The sequence below is a fragment of the Crinia signifera genome, chromosome 7, assembly GCF_055691185.1.
Source record: "Crinia signifera chromosome 7, ASM5569118v1, whole genome shotgun sequence".
Classification (NCBI taxonomy): domain Eukaryota; kingdom Metazoa; phylum Chordata; class Amphibia; order Anura; family Myobatrachidae; genus Crinia; species Crinia signifera.
The window spans coordinates 69609256-69630523 of NC_139223.1; the positions used below are offsets into that span (position 1 = coordinate 69609256).

The 21268-nt window shown below is 43.3% G+C and overlaps 1 protein-coding gene across 1 annotated transcript in view; it reads right to left on the minus strand.

Moving 5' to 3' along the window:
* Window positions 1-21268, minus strand: part of NDE1 (nudE neurodevelopment protein 1) — a 48241-nt gene that overhangs the window by 19631 nt on the left and 7342 nt on the right. Inside the window, exons 2-4 of the mRNA XM_083153302.1 lie at window positions 14770-14901; window positions 13939-14092; window positions 8118-8266 (exon numbers count right to left, since the gene is read on the minus strand). Coding sequence (XP_083009428.1) covers window positions 8118-8266; window positions 13939-14092; window positions 14770-14894 — 428 coding nt within the window. The 5' untranslated portion in view covers window positions 14895-14901. The remainder of the gene's footprint in view (window positions 1-8117; window positions 8267-13938; window positions 14093-14769; window positions 14902-21268) is intronic.

Here is a 21268-nt window from a genome sequence, read left to right on the forward strand (position 1 = left end):
ACTCCCTAGTACATGAAATACTACACTAGCCAGATGAAGAGTAATACGGTAAAGCACATGAATAATACCTAGAAGAATAGAAAGGACTTTTCCCACTATAAATCTGGAGACCCTGAACCGCAAGAATGAACACCTCTCTAAAGCTCCCCTACTTGGGAGTTATCCTAAACAGGGGGAGGAACAGGGCTATTGTTCTGATTTGTACTGCACCCTAATTTTCAGCTTTGCAGTTCTACAGTCTGGCTGTCTTAATGCTGTAGATGTTTGATCCATTCAGTAGAGCCGCTTGTCTTGTAGCAAAAAACAAAAACAAAAAACAACACACTTATCAGAAGTGTTCTGGACTCCATAATGTTTCACAATATTTCAAAGTGGGGTAAGTGATCCTTTCTTTTCATAAACAATAGAGTAACTGGGATATCCTTAAGAAGGATCCCGTAATAGGAAAATAAATTCCTATTGCTCCGAATATAATTTTTAGACTAGCTCCTAACCTAAAAAATAAGCTTGTAAAAAGTATATGTGCCCAATTTCGCCCAAAAAATCATTAACTACCTCCAAAGGGTTTTATCGTTGTGGCGAATGTGTTGGATGCAAAAACATCCCCAACACCCTTTGGCATGAAAATTGAAGATCTTGTCATTAATGGAAAATCGTTTAAAATTAGGGATTTTTTAACTTGCCATACGTCAAGTGTAATTTATGCCGTCCAATGCACTGACAGATTTTATATATGAAGAACGAGTAGACCCTTCAAGATCAGGCTAGGGGGGTGAATGTGATAAATATCCGTAAGGGTCTCAAAACTCATGCTCTATCAGCCCACTTTAGGTCTTGTCATGAGTGCAGTGTAACGGGATTAAAGAATTTCTATGTTTTACAAAAAGTGTTACCTAACATAAGGGGTGGAGATTTAACTAAAAAACTGGCAAACAGTGAAATGACGATTATTTTTAATTATAATACCTTGATTCCTAATGGTCTCAATAAAGATTTTGAGACCAAATGGTTTCTATAGGTTTTTTAAAATGTCATGATGTATTTTTATTCTACTTGTTTTATCTTTATACATTGTTATATATTTATACATGTTTTTTCTATCTCTGAGGTAAATATCCTGTGCAGAAAGTAATTGTCATCTCAAAATGCAACTATATAAATTTCAAATGGCGGCCGCAACTACAAAATCAGCCTCCGGGGATGTAGAAATTCATCACTCCCGGAAATACCGCCAGTGGAACGCAAATGACCGGAAGTGACGCTCCGCCCGCGACCGGAAGTCACAGACCCGCGATCTACACCCGCGAAAATGAGATTGATGCCATCTCTGACAAGAGTCACAACAAAATTGAGTAATGGACCTTTGGATTTTAGTTTTCTTATGTGAATGGGTACTTGTGTACTTTCACGGCTCCCATCGCATGCCATATGTAGTGGCATGCGATTTTTAAGCATTAAAAAATAAAATAAAAAAAAATTGCATGCGATTTTTAACAGAAATGCATCCAAATGCATTAAAATTAGTATCAAACATGTTCAATGGCCCCCAAATGTAATTTTTCAGGCTGTACCACCCCCACTATCAACGCGAACCCAAAGCATGGCGAGCGGCGCCGGTACGCGTCCTACGACCTTTTCATACCCCCACTATCCACGTCGGCGTTGAGTATAGAAAGCCCGAAGCGTGGCGAGCGCAGCGAGCCCCGTGATGGGACGCGGACACCTGTGAAGCCCGCGAGGGGACGCGTATACCTGTGAAGGTATCCGTGTCCCCTCGCCACGCTTTGGGCTCGGTGGGTCGCTGCGCTCGCCACACTTTCTATTCTCAACTCCACGCCGACGTGGATAGTGGGGGTATGAAAAGGTCGTAGGACGCGTACCGCTGCCCCTTGCGGACTCGCCACGCTTCGGGTTCGCGTTGATAGTGGGGGTGGTACAGCCTCAAAAATGACATTTGGGGGCCATTGAACATGTTTGATATTCAATGCATTTCTGTTAAAGATCGCATGCGATTTTTTGCTATGCGATGGACATCATGGGAGCCGTGAATGTACACAAGTACCTGTGAATGTACTTAGTGGATAGGAACTCCATGTCTGGAAATAGGTTTGACCAATTATGTGAACATGAGAGGTATAAATATCAGACCTGGTACAACAGGGAGACATGCCTTGAAAAAGACACTGTAAAGTGTCGAAACCGGTTGGCTTGCAAAGCAGAGGAATGAGTTTGTGGATCCCCACCGCATGTCAGCATTCAGGGATGCCTGATTGTACCATTCTTATGCGATATTTGTCTGCATTTGTTTGTAGGCAAAAACATATGGTGAGAGTCCTTAATTACCTGAACCTGCTGTTTTTACTGTTTATTAAAATTTACTGCACCATGATATGTCTTCTCCCATCCTTTTGAGTTGAAAGCATCACTAAGGAGGATAAGAAGCAGAATCTATTGGTGACAGATTGTCCCTCAACCAAGCGCATTTGTCTACTATCAAATGTAGACAATTTTATTGGTACGGGTCAATAATATTCGAGTCCACTAAATTGCCAGTATTTTAACATAACAGTATTACACTATTGTATGTTTCTTTTTTGGGTTTCATTAATATGGAATAATTCACCCAAAATTCAACATTAAGCGCCCAGGGAACCTCCCAACATCTGTTTTTGGTATCGTATAAGCTTTTTTGAAGTGGTTCTTCAATTGATTGGCCGTGTGACCTAGGCTGCTTAAATAGCGCATGATATATTGGATTTAATCTTGCTTTGTTAATAGAGTAACAAGTTTAAAATATTTGGCCCATTAAAGTTTGACGTGAAGAAATTAATCCCTGATGCTTTCACCATAGAGGCAAAACTGCGGTAACATACCCCCGCCCACCTCAACTGTACCTTTTTTGGCCGGTACAGTACTGGCCTAAAAGGGCTTTGCACCAGGTTTCTGCTTCGCCAACGGTCCACTGAAAGTACAGGAAAGGGGCTAGCCACACCCCTTTTCTGAATTTGTACCGATTTCAGCCATACAGATGTTGGAGGGTATGCAGTCAGTATCCTCCATGTCCCAGCAAAATGTGACTGTTCAAACAGGGGAAACGACGGTGGGGGCAGAGACTGGCTGACAACTTTAGCCAGGGAGGGAGAAAAATACCAGCAAGTGACCATCTCTTTCTAGAAGAGCACGGCAACCTAAAATAGACACGAAACCAGGGTAAAGGACACTGCTGCAGAGCCATGTACATTTCACCCGCTTCTACATTTATGACTGAAGAGGCTTGATGGAACAGCCACAGAGTTGGTTGTTAAGTGTAAATCCTGCTTACTCAGGCATCTTTGGCAACAAGTATAAACTGATGCACTGTGAGGATTAGTAGCACACCAAACACACAGATGTAGTCAAGAACATAGAGCTGTGGGTATTACTGGTACTGCATATGTAGTGGGATGCTGCCAACGCTACAATCTGACTATATACTTCCTGGGAACAGTGCTGGCCACTGAAGGTCATGGTCGCCGGTATATACACATAAACCCCTCATTACAAGCACCCCTTCTACACCTAAAAATACCTGCAGCAGTAGCGCCCCTTCTACACATAATGCCCGAGTAGTAATAACTTATACACATAATCCCTGAAGAAGTAGTGCCACCGATACACATACTTGCCCCAGTAGTAGTAATAGTGCAGTTTACACACCATGCCTTTAGTAGTAACATCGCTTATACACATAATGCTCGTAGCAGTAACGTCGCTTATACACATAAAGCCCACAGTAGCAGCAACATTGCTAATACATATAATGCCCACAGTAGCAGTGCCGCTTATACACAATGCCTTCAGTAGCAGCATCGCTTATACACATAATGCTCGTAGCAGTAACGTCGCTTATACACAATGCCCACAGTAGCAGTAACATCGCTTATAATGCCCACAGTAGCAGTTCCGCTTATACACAATGCCTTCAGGAGCAGCATCGCTTATACACATAATGCTCGTAGCAGTAACGTCGCTTATACACAGAATGCCCACAGTAGCAGGGTTAGAGCAGAGCCAGCTGACTAGATTCACTATTGCAGCCAGGTTGAAGAGAGCAGAGATGTCAGTAGGCTGCAGCAGCTGCACACAACCGGGGCTCAGCCTCATGCAGGCAGGAAGTTACTGGTCGGATCGGACGCTGCAAAGATTGTTATAGTTTAATCATAAGAATACAGTAATGTTTTTAGACAGTGAAACGCATGAGTTGGCATAATGCCCAGTCTGAATGTCTAGTAGTTTAAGAAATAAATGTTGACAATGGGACTGAAGTAACGGTTTCCCTAGGCATGGCAAAATTTGTTGTCACACTGCATATTTACATGCACTAGAATTGAAGGTGATATCTACACTATGACAACACTGAAGTTTGGGACTCTGTAATAAAACATAAGCAGATATTAAATCCTACATCTGCAAAATTAATTCAGAGATTCTGCACATATTCATAGGAATTCAGCAGCTGGGGTTAAAATGTTATAGTATAACCCATTTTGAGAGTATCTTATACTGGCACATACCGTGTAATTTACGAAGTTAAATATATTAATCAATTACATTACATTACATGGCCAGAAGATGGCATCAGAGATCCATCCCAAGTAAATAACCCAATACCTCATAATCCGCTCCGTTACACATACCTGAGTTGATCATTTAATTTTTATACACTGATATTTTTCTATTATATTTAGCACATATAAAAAAAAAAGGCACATATTTATGATACCATCTGAATCTAAAGGATTTAATTAATTACATCGCAGAAGAAGTGGACACTGTGTCCACATGAAGTAGATTGCATAAAAATGACTTCAGTTACGTGTACCATTCAGGAGCACTTACCTGGTCAACATTGTCGGCTATACTTGATAGACCTCTTCACATGGACATCCGTGTAATTTTTACACACTAATTTCTTTGAGCACATTGTATAAGAATCAGAATCACCTTTATTGGCAGGTATACTTCCGTATACAGGTCGAGTATCCCGTATCCGAATATCCGTTATCCGAATTATTCCGAAATACGGACATTCCAGAAAGTGAAAAATTTTTTTTTTTTTTGCTAAAAACTCACTGGGGACATTTGTAACAGCACTACTGAGGACATGATATGTAACTGGCACTATATATGTGCAAGACAATGATTGCTTGGCATTCAAATTCAGTGCTGAGATTGTTTCACGTTTTGAAACCTTGTTTTTTGAACAAATAAAATATATTTGTGTGTATTTTATGTGGTAATAAAATATATTTGTGTGTATATTATGTGTTTATACAGCATAAATGCAAGATACTTCAAAATACATCATTGAAATATTAAAATATTCCGAAATACGGAATAATCCGTTATCCAAAATTCTCCTGGTCCCGAGCATTTTGGATACGGGATACTCAACCTGTACTAGAAACTAGATTTGGATTGCTGTGCAACAGCCAGGGCGGGAACTAGTAAACAGTGACCGTACAGATATGCACTAGATCAGTGGTAGCCAACCCTAGCCCTCGAGAGCTACCAACAGTTCACATTTTCCAGACAACCTAGCTGCTGCACAGCTGCACTCATTAATCACTGACACATTTTACAAGATACACAGATGGAGCTAATTAGCTCACTTGTGATTCTGTGAGGAGACCTGCAAAACATGCACTGTTGGTAGCTCTCGAGGACTAGGGTTGGCTACCCCAGCACTAGATGTATCCTGATGAGGGACACAGACGTGAGGAATATATTTGCTAAGCTGCACAGCCCCCAGGCAGCCATTCAGCAGAGCCACTTGGTGATTGCAACAGCCAGATAGGCAGCAAGTGAAAAACAGTACAGATATAGAACACAACAGGGGTGACACGGGATACATATTTCGGCTAGCGGCACAGATCCTAGGCAGCCATCAGCGGCACCATCTTGATGTTACTACTCCGAGGGCAGCAGTGGAGGGGTTCAACAGGCCGCCTCCCCTTCAGCACAGTGAGGCCTGGGGCCGAAGATGGGCCCTATCTGGGCTGAGGTCTTCTGCCGCTGCCCCCAATTTCTGGAGCCATACCTACTTCTTGGGGGTCCTCCCAGGTCACTGGGTTTACCGGGTGGGGACGGATGGGCTTCACAGTCCAACTGAGGGCTTCTCCTCTGCTGTACAGGCCAGCATGGTCCTCCCCTGTAGGCCGGTATCCTCGTCTGTGCTTTGGCATCTGCCTGGGGGGGGTAGCAGCTGGGATGTTCCTGGGGACCGGAAGGGGATCCTCAGGCCGATGGTGTTGCCACATCAGGGGTTCGTGCTGAGGGCTGTGACCCCACCTGTCTCCTGTCTCTGGCTGGAGGGCGCTGATTCCAGCGTTGAGGGCACACGGCACTCCTCTGAACTCTGTCTCGTCCTCCCGTCCATGCTAATCGCCACTTTTTCCAAGGGGTGTGGATGGAAGCTCTGAGAATGGAAGACTGGAGCTCTCCTGCATGCGACCATACCTGGCCGCCACTGGTGTATGTGTATATGTTTTTTTTTTGTCTGAGATTTAACCACTGTTTGTATTAATTCACGTACAGAAACACAGGGAATTTTAAGATATCATTAATAAAATTTTAATTTTAAAATGACGACTAGTTCGTTCACCTTGACAGTCCATTCCTTTATCCTGAAATTTTTTATAGTTTAATCAGCCCTGGCGAGAACTAGCTGGCCAATTACACACTACGCAGTCAAACTGCACGGAGACACCTTCTCAGCCCAGCTCTGATTGAATAGACGAGGAACATTGAAAAAAAAGGTAAAAAACAGGCCATTTCTCCTTCATTAATATAATAAAATAAAGAAGCCTTTATTATGGTCTTACTAGTTAAAAGCCCATCAAAATGATGGCTTAGTCCTGATTTGCTTCTACCTAATCTGTTTTTACAGCTCCCTCTCTCCATATCCAGTAGAGATGGGTCGTTCGCGAAGGAAGCGGGTATTTTGGACGGATCCGCCGTTCCCAAAAAGGTGAACCGTTGTTGTTTTACTTCCAGTTTAGTTTTTCATTACAATGCATTTGCCTGCTCTCGGCACTGCCACCTGTGGCAGCTGAGATGTACTAACTCTGGAGACTAAGTACAGTGCTGCGACTGCAAGTAAAAGAAAGAATAACAAGGCTTCTGCTGCTAGGAATGGCCATCGGTGCAGACGCCATCGATGGTGATTCTGCACCCAGCCATCGATCAGTTTTACTCGGTCATGTATGTTCTTATTTGTTCAGCTCACGGTTTTAAAAAAAGTTAAAAAACGATTGTAAAACAAATTATGCTTCTTTATTATCAAATTACCCTTTCTCTCAAAGTGAGTCGATGATCAGTGTGAAAGATCCGGATCTTTCCACGGACTGATCTGCTGGATCCCAGCTCTCGATAGTGCCCCGTTTTGCCCATCTCTTATATCCAGCAGGTTTGAAACAGATAATTTTTCTTTCACTTTCGGTTCCAAGTAATTTGGTCCATCCAGTGTCTTTTAGTGGTCATTGGCAGTACTTCACCTCAGAGTAGAGAGATAGATTGGGAAAAGGTCTTAACCCTTTGTGCCAACATTTTTGAGATGCGAAAAACATATCCACTTAAACTCCCAGCGTCGTTCTTATTTGTTATATAAATTCAAATAAAAATATGTTGCAGTTAGATATGAGGAATAAAAAGGTTTGCTAGGCAATATGCACATCAAATTCCCTTGGCACTCAAAGGATGATTTGATCCTGCCACCAGTTCAGGTAGGGGGGGCACCTCTAAAATTTAGAGTATAAATAGTATAGCAGTATAGCTTAGTGGTCCTCTGTCTTTGCTGACTTGTTTTTTTTAAATGTGCCCTTCAGTGTCTTAAAGGTCTTTACATCATCTGGGATTGCTCTATAAATAAGGGTCTTTTAAGATGGACCTTTCATTTGACATATGTTATATTGTTATTGGTGTACTACCATTCTTTTAATGGATGAGATGACCAACATGATGTGCTTTTCCTCAATAAAAAACATATTACAAAATAAAAAAAAAAAGCTCAACCTCAAGATTAAAATATTATATGGTCAAATAATTTTCATTTGATAACCAAAGTAGAAGTCACGTACCTCTTCGTCCTTTCCAAGTCATCGTTTGCTTGCTCCAGTTCTCGAACATATTTCTGCAGTTGGTTTTGGACTGCTTTGGTCTGCGATAGATCACTTTCCAGTGTGGAGATCTGTACGTAGCTGCCGGCATGCTGTTCTTCATACTTTTCCTAGTCGGTGAGAGATACCAAAGTAAGACACATTAAAAGCTTACTGTAGTTGGGCAACCATGTGCAATTGTAGGGTAAAAGAAATAGGGTATAATTAATGGCAGTTTAAAGCCCCGTACACATAAGACGTTGCCCGCCGCAAGCGATATCTGTGGTAGTGGGGTCCCAGCAACTGTATACACACTTACTGATGCTGGGGCGTGGGGGTGTTAACAAGGTCTTCTCTTGTTTGAACTTCACAGAAGAGGGTCATTAACAATGCACAGGAGTGCGCATCGGCAATGATATTGAGTGTACACACTAGACGAAAAATTTAAAAGATATCACTCGGAAGGGCACTACTGAGTGATATCTTACTTTGTCTAGTGTGTATAGGGCAGTGGTTCTCAAACTCGGTCCTGGGACCCTACACAGTTCACCTGACAGGTGCACTCATTACTGACTGACACATTTTAAAAGATGGAACTAATTATTTCACTTTATTCTGTGAGGAGACCTGCAAAACATGCACTGCGTGGGGTCCTGAAGATCGATTTTGAGTACCTGTGGTATAGGGCAGAAGTCTCCAGATCTTAAGCAGTACAATATGGCAGCTTTTGTTTCATACTATAGATTGTAAGCTTGCAGCAGGGCTCTCCTACCTCAAAGTCTGTCTGTTGTTACCCAGTTTGTTTTATCACTGTTTACTATTGTAAAGCGCAACAGAATCTGCGCTATATAAGAAGCTGTAAATAAATACATTTATAAATAACTTTAATCATGGCACTGCACCATTAATAAGGAGAATGCAGCCTATCAAGTCATTATCAGCCAGTGACATCCCGAAAGCACTCAATGGGGCTGATCCCAGGGGATGCAAACTTCACCACACAGCCGACCAACCAGTCCCACTGTGGTCCCAAACGGAGCACAGTAATTTATCCAACCTGAAAAGAGCAGATTATAAAACATGATGACACATGCAGCTCACTGTACATCAGCTAATGTGGGCTAACTTAGTAAGTGATCCTGTCCTGGGATGAGCAGCAGAGTGCGTATATGGTTTATTTCCTAGCAACCAGTTACCGTACCGGTAAACAATGCTTGTCAGATTACTAACACTTTGGAAGCACAGTATAATGAGACACCTAGTTGCCTCCACCCCCCGTGCCGTCTGAACAGGCAGTTATAAAAAAGGTGGCATATTTCTTCATTAGTAGGCACAAAACCGGACAGAAAATAAATCTGTTTATCTGTTTCTAGAAACAGGGTAATTTCTCATGTGGATTACCTCAAACCCTAACTACAGTTAAAGCATTACAAATAATATGACAATTTCCAACTTTAATATTGTGGAATTTTATTTTTTTGGTCCTCTTTTTCAGCCCCTTAGGGAGTTCTATTTCACATGGGATGTTGCTATAGGCAACCAATCAGAATCTACTTCTAATTTATTTAGCACATAGAAGAGAGTAGACAGAATCTGATTGGTTGCCCATAGCAACATCCCATCTAAAATATAACTCCCATTTTAGTACATTTCCCCCGTGGACTCCTATTGGGCGAGTATGGCAAGCCATGGGTAGAGATGCGGTACAGTCATTTGGAGTCTACAAACAGACACCAAAAAAACTCAATACAACCATTTCCACTTCAACCTTTCTATCACTATTAAATACAGAGACTGTATTTAAAACAGAATTATTGAAGGCAACACAAATCCTTACAAATGTAAAGTTTTATATTAAAGTGTACTGACTTGTAAAGTTATTTAGCAATACTCCTAGCTGTGCTGGCAATGACTAAGTAGCTGTACCTGCCATACAGTCATCTGGCAAAGAAGACATTTATTTATACTGTTGCTGTTCTGGAATGGGAACATCAGTACATATCACACAGGGTCTAGGGTTGGGCAGAAACCATAATTTGCCTCCAAAGTGACTAAACAAAGGGTATAATTAAGTAAAAATCTCTCTATTAGGCAGACCATGCTATAGTCACTGCTACTCCCCTGCATAGTGCTCCTTACTGTACACACTGCATATAGTCACTGCTACTGTACTGCATATTGTCACTGCACCACACAGTGCCCCTTACTGTACACTGCATATAGTCACCGCTACTGTACTGCATAGTGCTCCCTACTGTACACACTGCATGCTATTGCTACGGCCCTGCATATTGCCCCTTACTGTACACACTGCATATAGTCACTGCTACTGTACTGCATAGTGTCCCTTACTGTACACACTGCATATTGTCACTGCACCACATAGTGCCCCTTACTGTACACACTGCATATAGTCACCGCTACTGTACTGCATAGTGCTCCCTACTGTACTGCATAGTGTCCCTTACTGCACACACTGCATATTGTCACTGCACCGCATAGTGCCCCTTACTGTACACACTGCATATAGTCACCGCTACTGTACTGAATAGTGCTCCCTTACTATACACACTGCATATAGTCACTGCACCACATAGTGCCCCTTACTGTACACACTGCATATAGTCACCGCTACTGTATTGCATAGTGCTCCCTACTGTACACACTGCATATAGTCACTGCTACTGTACTGCATAGTGTCCCTTACTGTACACACTGCTTATTGTCACTGCTATTGCACTGAATAGCGCCCCTTACTGTACACACTGAAAATAGTCACTGATACTGTACTGTATAGTGCCCCTTACTGTACACACTGCATATAGTCACTGCTACTGCACAGTGCCCCTTACTGTACACACTGCATATAGTCACTGCTACTGTACTGCACAGTGCCCCTTACTGTACACACTGCATATAGTCACTGCTACTGTACTGCATAGTGCTCCCTACTGTACACACTGCATATAGTCACTGCTACTGTACTGCATAGTGTCCCTTACTGTACACACTGCTTATTGTCACTGCACCACATAGTGCCCCTTACTGTACACACTGCATAGTCACTGCTACTGTACTGCATAGTGTCCCGTACTGTACACACTGCTTGTTGTCACTGAACCACAGTGCCCCTTACTGTACACACTGCATATAGTCACCGCTACTGTACTGCATAGTGCCCCTTACTGTACACACTGCATATAGTCACCGCTACTGTACTGCATAGTGCCCCTTACTGTACACACTGCATATAGTCACTGCTACTGTACAGTGCACCTTACTGTACACTGCATATAGTCACCGCTACTGTACTGCATAGTGCCCCTTACTGTACACACTGCATATAGTCACTGCTACTGTACAGTGCATCTTACTGTACACACTGCATATAGTCACCGCTACTGTACTGCATAGTGCACCTTACTGTACACACTGCATATAGTCACTGCTACTGCACAGTGCTCCTTACTGTACACACTGCATAGTCACTGCTACTGCACAGTGCACCTTACTGTACACACTGCATATAGTCACTGCTACTGCACAGTGTACCTTACTGTACACACTGCATATAGTCACTGCTACTGTCCTACATACGGCTTCTTACTGTACACACTCCTTACTGTACACACTGCATATAGGGCCTGATTCAGACATGTTGTACTGCAGGTGGGGTAGATGGAACATGGGCAGAGTAGTTTTTGTGGAGCTATTTTGGTTTCTGTGCAGGGTCAATACTGGCTATTTATTTCATACACTGCAATTTAGATTTCAGTTTAAACTTGCCCCACCCAAATCGAACTCTGCACGTTACATCTGCCCCAGCTGCAGTGCACATGGTTAGCGAAAGATTTTGCTTTTGAGATCCTTGCAGAATTACCCCCAATAATCTGATCATAAGAGAATATTCAAAACCATAATGCCAATAACACACAGTATTAATTAGCAATAACATGTGGCACTATGGTAATGCATATTTGATCTGCAATATTCCACAAGCAAGCTTTAATACATATACTATGCGATTTGGTCCCGATTTCACACGATTCAGATATATCAGACAGTAAAATCGGGCCAAATCGCATGTTTAGACACCTGGTCCAACCCGTTGTGTGGTCCCGTGCGCATCGGATCGGAGTCGGGAGGTCGGACCGGCTGCACATAAGGGGCTAGATTCTCTAAACTTCAAAAGTGATAAACTGGAGAGTGATAAATCGCCATCCAATCAGCTTCTACAGGCCATGTCACAGACTGTTTGAAAAATGTCAGGCAGAAGCTAATTGGTTGGCTGTTTATCACTCTCCATTTTATCACTTTTGAAGTTTAGAGAATCTGGTCCAAGATCTGCTAAATCTTATGTGCAGCCAGGCAGGGGACTCTGGGGCAGATTTATTAAGCTCGGTGAAGTGATAAAGTGTCTGGTTTTTATCACCAGCCAATCAGCTCCTACCTGTGAAGTTACAGGCTTGGCTTGAAAAAATGATTTATCGGTGATAAAAACCAGACACTATCACTTCACCGAGCTTAATAAATCTACCCCTCTGTGAGGTGGCTGGCGAGCCAGAGCAGGGAGCTGTGCTCCGGGCAGGTGGTGGGAGCAGGGTGGCAGTAACGGAGAGCCTGGAAGGGGAAGCAGGGAGCTGTCAGCACTGGAAAAAAAAAAAAAAAGCCCATACAATGAATGGGCAGCCTGTGATTGGCTGAGCGCTCTCTCAGCAAGTCAGCAATTGGCTGGGAAAGCGCTCAGCCAATCACAGGCTGCCCATTCATTGTATGGGCTTTTTTTTTTTCAGTACTGACAGCTCCCGGCTCCCCCTGCTCGGCTCTACGTTACTGCCGCCTCTGTGTCACTGTCGCCCCCCTGCTGCCTCTGCCCTACTAGCAGCGCCCCCCGCCAGCTACCTTGATGTCCGCCGCCCCCCTGCAGCTCCCCAGGAGTTGCATAGGATACATCGCATGCTATATATCACATGCCAAACTTGGCACATCAAGTGCCTAATCGTGTGCCCCCCTCCCGGGGAACTGCAGGGGAAATCAGGTCCGACTTGTCCAGGCCTTAATGACTAAGAAAATAAACTTTGACAGTTTGATTGTGCTAAGCTAATTTGTTAATTTAATTTACGGTCAAGTGCAGAGAGCTTTGCATAAGTACATATAACTAGCTCACGGTTTTAAATGCTCTGTAACAAGGATTATGGTGAGCGGAAGAGAGACAAGCGATGCCGTGCTATTGTTTAAGGACATCTGCTGTTCCCCTCAATGGAACCAGTTTCACAATGCTGTTTTGTGAGGAGAGATTTCTGAAGCCTCACACTACAAGCTTTGAGACACGACATGGAAAATTACTTAGACATATTTAATGGTCTAAAAATCTATTTATTCCTAAGAACAGTATTAGGAAAAAAAAAAAATTAGAAAATTATCATTTTAATATTTTTTTTGCAAGCAATTGAGATGCTCTACAAACATCAAATTTATAGTGATCACAAGTAATGGATATTAAAACAGCATGGGAATCAGGTAAATCACTCCGGAGGGAACTCAATTGCCCAGCCCCCCCTCAGGGCCACGGCTAGATGGCGCCCAACAGAGTAATTCACCGGACACTTTGTTTGGACACGATTAGCCTCTGGAGGGGACACATTTGAGCTCACAGACCATTTTAAACATGTTAAGATGCTTTACGCGGGGCGCGGCAAATCGGGCAGGCATAAACAACTGACCTACCCCCTCAGCACCTTCCAGGAAAAGCAGTGCACTATTGTAGACAGAAAAAAAAAAATACAGGAGGTCTGTCCATTACCTTTATAGACTCAAGATCCATACGTAAACGGTTATTTTCTAAAAGGAGTTCTCTGTTTCTGCCCTCAGTTTGATGCAGTTGTGCCTCTAGCTCCGCTTCATATTCCCGACTGGCCTCTTGAAACTCATTCAGTTCTTCCTGGGCTTCTCTTGCACTAGAACAGAAAAGAGTGTTACTGCCAAACACCAGCTGTAGCAGGGACCCCCTCCTCTTTGTGGTCATGTATTAAATGAAGGTTTTAAATCCTGGTGGCAGCACAATCTGTCTATGTATTCTGCTATTTGTAAATATAATTCTTGATTTTTTTTTTTTACAAAATGTATTATACACTCACCTAAAAGTCCACTGTGATAAACCAATAATACTTGGTTACTTTTACCTTGGAAGAGGAGCACAGAGAGCCCCCACCAACACTAGCTCCATTGTTAGGGGTCATATGAATCTTGTTACAGCAGGTGATACAAAAAGGGAGTGTCTGTATTTGAGCAGATGAATCTGGATCCATAATACTGCTACTCAGACACGGAGCAATATGAGCGCTGAGCAATGCTGGCTTAATATTGCTCAGTGTCCTGTTTTATTCAGCGACCAGCGATGGTCGCTGATGAAAAAGACTCTCTGCCAGGGGAAGCCACTGGTCGCAGGAGCATGCTCCTCCCAACCAGTGACCACCCCAGGGCTGATCACAGGAGACAGTCGCCCCGTACACATGGGGACATGGTCATACACACGGTAGTAAAACAACTCCTCTGACTGGGTGGCAGCTTAACCCTATCGTCACCCCAGTATTCATGCTCTCCATACAGTGGAAATCAATACCAAGACACATACCATTTACTATAGTTTGTTGCCAGATGTTTCCAATAACGTATCTCTTCCTCCACAGAGTCAAAGGTGTTTGGTTCTAGATCATCCATAGCGACAATTCCATTAGCACTTGCATAAAGCACTTGCATTCAAATTCTGTAAAGATAAAGTTTTAAAGCCATTTTAAAGCATAAAAATATTACATATTAACAGTTATTACATAGCGCATAAATATTCAGCAGCTCTTCTACAGAGAATCTTGGTAACAGGATCCCGGCGCTTGGTATGCTGCCAGTCAGCGGTATCCCAATGGTCAGGATCCAAACACCTTTTAGATACGTATACCTACCCTCCCTGCAAGCAGCCAAACCCTAAAGCGGCCCCCTCTGCAGCCTAATGTAGGGTACACACCACGACGACCCGCTCACGATGCACATCGTGAGCGGGTCGTCAGTGTCTCGTCCGACCCGCTCACGGTGACGCGGGGGGGGGGCACGACCCGCTCACGATGTGCACCGTGAGCGGGTCCGATCCGATGGCGACCCGCACCCGGCTGTATGGTTGTCATTCAGATCCTACCTGCAGCAGGTAGGATCTCAATAACGATCGACCGACCCGCGGGACCGCGCATCGGTCCACACCAGGACAGAAAAGGGCCCAATCACCACACAATCTACATCCAATTGGTCGGAATTGGATCTAGATTGAGGGGATCGGGCCCTAGTCGTCCTGGTGTGTACCCAGCATTACCTTAATCAAACCCCCTTAGTGCCAAACCCTATCACTCCCTTCTTGGGGGGAGTATTCAATCTGTGCCGATATTTCCCGACAGGGAAAATATCGGCACTCGCCTATTCAAAGCTGCTGTTACCAACCGTATTGAAGTAACAGGAAAAAAGGGATTGTGGGAGGGGCTGTGCACAAGCTATTGGGTATCCAATATAGATAAATACCACAATATATGGTGTCTAGACTGAAAAGTCTTTAAAGTATTGAAGGCTGTCAGATGAGACCTTTTTTTTTTTTTAAGTTGGGTCTGTTTTGTCGGATACGGCCATGGATTGTCTTATTCACGTCCATTTTCAGGACTTTCCGACACTCGACTGTCTGTACTTAATACCAATAGTAGAATTACTGTCAAAGCCAGCAAAAACGGCTGGGATTAGGACTGTCGGGATGTTCTGAGCAGAATTGTAGATTTTTATTGCCTCACCCTAAACACCCACACACTAGCGCCAGCATTGTGAGTGATATGGGATGCTGACCGTCAGGATTCTGGCATTGGCGATGTAAGCGATGTCACCTTCCTGACCAACAATATGCTAACTCACTAGCCACATAAGTCCTTGCCCCAGTAGAGCTGAATTATTATTTTTTTTTTTTAACAAAACCGTACTAAAATTTGAGTTTATAGAAACCATAAAGCAAATCATTTAGGTACAGTAGTGTGTTCTAGTACAATGCATACAATTAAGTTCCAGTAATAGCAATCTGTACAGTTTCATTAACATTAGTATGTACATTGTACACCCTATCATTTTAATGCAGGCATGGCCAAACTATGACCCTCCAGCTGTTGTGAAACTACAAGTCCCATCATGCCTTGCCACGGTTTTGCTATTAGGGAATGTTAATACTATGGCAAGGCAATCTGGGATGCATAGTTTCACAACAGCTGGAGGGACACAGTTTGGCCACGCCTGTTTTAATGGGACCTATTCCATGCCCGCATGTTACACTAATACGCCTTTTCCACTAGTAAATTCTACCCGGGTTTTTGCGCTGGGACGCGCACCGACACAGGTTTTCTGTTAGAGTGAACGGCCCGACTTCCAAAACACAGGTAGAGAGACCAGGGAATTCTACCAGGGTAGAACACAGCAATGACACGTGTCTGTGCACAGTGTAAACGCACATTACCCGGGTATTTATATCCGGGTAATGCTCAGAGGCCGTTTATTGGTTCTTTATTGGAAAAAAGCTATGTCTTGTGGGCATTCTTGGTTTTTTTCAAAGCTTACATGGGTTTAGTGTAAATGGCTCCGACACGGGTCTATGTGCAGTGTTTTACCAGTGTCTTACATGGGTATGATCCGTGTTCAAAAACCCGTGTTTTAACACGGGTTTCAGATGGAAAAGGGGCGTAACAGTGAATATTCAATGAGCCATGATATATGGCTTTTGCATCGTGCATCTCAGATCTCCCTGCTTCTCTGCACAGCCTACTGTAGCTCAGCTGTAGTAACTAAAAGGTGGTTTGGGGAAACCAACAAGGGCCCTTCAGAAACAAATTACAGAGAATACTGTGCATATAAGCAAATGCAAAATTAAAACTATGACCATCTGTGGAATGTGCCAGGTACACATTCAAATAAGCTATGGAGAATCAGTTTTCTTCTTCAGTCCACCATGGCAGCTTACAGTTCCCGCCACACTTTTGCAGAACACTGTGCCATTAGTGTTCCTTCTAGGAACCGTGGCAGGCAGGGCGCCGCTGCACGGGGGGCATCGTCAAGGGGGCGGACCGGGACCGCCGACGTCACTGTTCTGGGCGGTCCCGGGCCGCGTCGTGACGAAAATGGGTGGGCCCGGCCGTTGTCGTCAAGAAAATGGGCGGGCCCGGCCGGCATCATCATTGAAAGGGGCGGGCCTGGCACCGCTATATACGGCGGCGCCGGGCTTCCCCGGTATCACGCTAAGAGTAGGAGACAGGCTGTTTTAGCAGGGCGCTGCCAGAGGGGCAGGGCGCATTTTGCCCTTTAAAAATCGGGCAGGGCGCAGCGCCCCGCTAAAACAGCCTAGCGGGAACACTAGCCATGCCCATAATTCATGGCAGCCAGTCGACCTTCTGCAGAACTCTACAGCTCCATATGCGCTTTCCTGTTGCCGTGACCTCCAGGTGAATTGTTTTAGTGACTATAGAATGCAGCGTCTACAGCAAGCAGCATTACGGGGTACAGTAGTAGTCACTATAGCATGCAGTGTGTACAGTTATGAGCACGATGTTGTACATCAATAGTGACTATAGCATGCAGTGTATAAAGTTATGAGCACTATGCTGTACAGTAGTAGTCACTATAGCATGCAGTGTGTAAAGTTACAAGCACTATGTTGTACAGTAGTAGTGACTATAGCATGCAGTGTGTACAGTTACAAGCACTATGTTGTACAGTAGTAGTGACTATAGCATGCAGTGTGTACAGTTACAAGCACTATGTTGTACAGTAGTAGTGACTATAGCATGCAGTGTGTAGTTACAATACAGAGCATGAAGAAGGAATATTCACTAGGAATAATCAGGCGCTTAGCAATGAGCTGATCCTACAATGTAAGCAGCTGCTTCAGTGTGGGGGCAGTCACTCCCCACTGAAGGAAAAGAAAAAGGGACTCGCACTAGGCGGGTTAGGCAGCACTTATGTCAATGAATAGAACTCAATGGTAAGAAAAATGTAACAAATTTTACTGTTTAAAAATTGCATACAAGGTACAATATTACATGAATAAAGCAATAAAACAATGATCTATAATAATAACTTAATAAAATGAATAGGTGGGGAATAAAAGTAAATTGGAATTAACGAAATAAAAATAAAAATAACCCCGCCTCAATGGACATGTCTGGTTGTATTTTTTGTGATCACTTTTTTGGGGGGCAGGTAAGTGCACGTTACCAACAGAAGACTCTGGATCCTTTGAAGAGTATACAGTGATAAAGCTGCAGGACGCAGTGAAACGTGTTAGATGATCTCCCCCCCTGCCTCTGGACATTGCTGTGACGCTGTATCCCACTGTGGACAACATTTCACTTCTCCTTCATTTGGACATTATTCCATGGCGGACACCGTGCTCTAAAACCCCTGGTAATACCATCTACACCAGTGAGGCTTTATTCCTGGGCACGGAAGCCACATCTGATCCAATTGCTGGAACTTCATTTTGGGCGCATCGCTTCAGATACACCTCCGGTGTTCGAGACAACCAACATCTGCTCTCACACCCCCAATTAGAGGACTGAATTACATCAAGCGAGCCATTTCTCCTCCAGTGGCAGTCCATGTAGCCGCACACATCGTGAGGACTTTCCAGCTCTGTATACTCTTCAAAGGATCCAGAGTCTTCTGTTGGTAACGTGCACTTACCTGCCCCCCAAAAAAGTGATCACAAAAAATACAACCAGACATGTCCATTGAGGCGGGGTTATTTTTATTTTTATTTCGTTAATTCCAATTTACTTTTATTATTATTATTAATATTTGACTCCTTCAACTTAGAGTAGCACCCCGCCCACCTGATCTGAACATTAGTTCACCAGTTTGGTCCCTGGTAGCCACAGACTGCAAACTGTAGGCACAATGAAGGTAAGACCTAAAAATTTACACTAATTGCTAGTCTTGGAGATGGATTTGGGGCGCGGCTCCCCTTGGGTTGGTGTAACCGAGTTGCTTTCGGGGTGGCACACCTTAACATTTATTTAGCACTATTTGTTTTCACTAATATTATACTTCCTAGCACTACACTTTTTAACCTCTAGCTCCTGCTTCTTTCTTATTAACACACATTTATAGCTTAGTTATTCACTTGTGTGCTGCCCTGGGGTGACTGGCTTATACTGGCCTTTTTGGGGTTCCGCGCCCCAGATTTTTTTTTTTTTTTTAATTAAGTTTTTATTTTCTTATGCAAAGTACAAACATAACACTTAAATACAATACATCACATATACATAAAACAACGCTTACCTCCCCATGGCCGGTCACTCCCCCAACTATACAGGAAATCTCTACACCTATATGCTATAAACACTAAGGCTGTGAATGGCACTGAATCAAGCAATCCTATCTGCTGTAACCATGAACACAAAAAGGAAGAGAACCAATCATCAGTCAATATAAAATTATTACTCATGAATTCATCGTGATTACACTTATACCCCTTATACTCCTATACTTAAGACCCCACTAAAATAATTACTATCTTATCATGAATCAACAAATACTATCATTATTAAACAGTGCCTAAATAATTCACTAAATACAATAAGGGCATTTATTATTGCGTGAGTCCAAATGTTTTAACAAAACTATATAGTATTTAGATAACCTCCTCCCACCCCAAACCCTATAAATCTATAAACACACCCTCGTGTAGCATACACGTAATTTCATCAAACCAGGTACCCCATAATGCATGTTAATAATTCATTAAACTACGAAATGGAATCAAATATTATATCCACCTATATCCTCAATCGTGACCTTAACTTATTTACCATTATCTCATAGTTCTATCAACCATTATTATCTTTATTAAACCGTGCAAAAAATAATTCACTTATAATGATAATGAAAACATTTAACAATAAGTGAGTCGAGGTATCTTTACAAAGCTATATAGAATTTGGATGTCGTCCACCCACCCCATACCTTATAAAATTTAGAAAAACACCCTCGTGTAGCATACATATATTTTTCATGAGAGCAGGTAGCATTGACTAAATTAATCCATTCCACCACCGAGGGCCCCACCATTGCCATCCATTTCCTAGCTATAATTACTTTAGCACATGATACTAAGATCCTGATCAATTGGGTCCATTGCCCACTTTGTTGAGCATCCACCACCCCTAATACTAAACAAATAGGGCTAAAAATAGAGCTTGAAATTCCTAGCTCCAGCATAACATTACAGATGGCTGACCAGAACGCTTGCACACCCATACATTCCCAAACTAAATGCCAATGTGTCCCAGGCTCAACTCCACATCTAGGGCACCCCGCAGTGGCTGGGTTCCCCATATGCCTCAGTCGCTCCGGAGTAAAGTAAATTCGATGTAAGATATTAAATTGAACCTGCTGGACTGAGAGAGACATTGAGGATTTGCCATTGGCCGATAGAACCTCCCTCCAATCTATTACCAAGACTTGAGGGATAACCCTAGCCCACTGAGACCTCAGCTTATCCAAACCACCTTCTTGTTTAAAGGAGTGGATAAATCTATATATTTTAGAGAGGTGCTTCCTGGTACCCAGTTTTTTCATAAATTCCTTGCAAGGAGCTTCCCTAATATTCAGGGATCCAATCCTTGTCATACAGGCTAACGCGCTCCTGACCTGAAGGTAATTAAAGTACGCTTTCCTAGGGAGGTCGTGCCCCTGTTGTAGGTCCTCAAAGGAACGAATTATCCCTTCCTGTACCCACGATCCTACAGCTAGCAAACCATGCGCCTCCCACACTCCCCCACCTAAGCCCTTCAATTTTTTGACCTCCGCCAAGGAGAAAACTGAGGTCTGAGGGTCCGTGTCCACAAAATTTGTCAACTTTTGCACCTGTCTCCACACGCGTATAGCTTGGCCTATCAGGGGGGGTGCTTTACCCCTTAACATCCCCGCCAACAACAATTGAAGAGGAGACAACCCTGATTGCCCAGCCAACGCCAGGGTCCTGAATTCCCCGACCTCCTCACATCCCTTTATCCATGGGCATAGATGACATAACTGGGATGAATAATAATAGAGTCTAAAGTCCG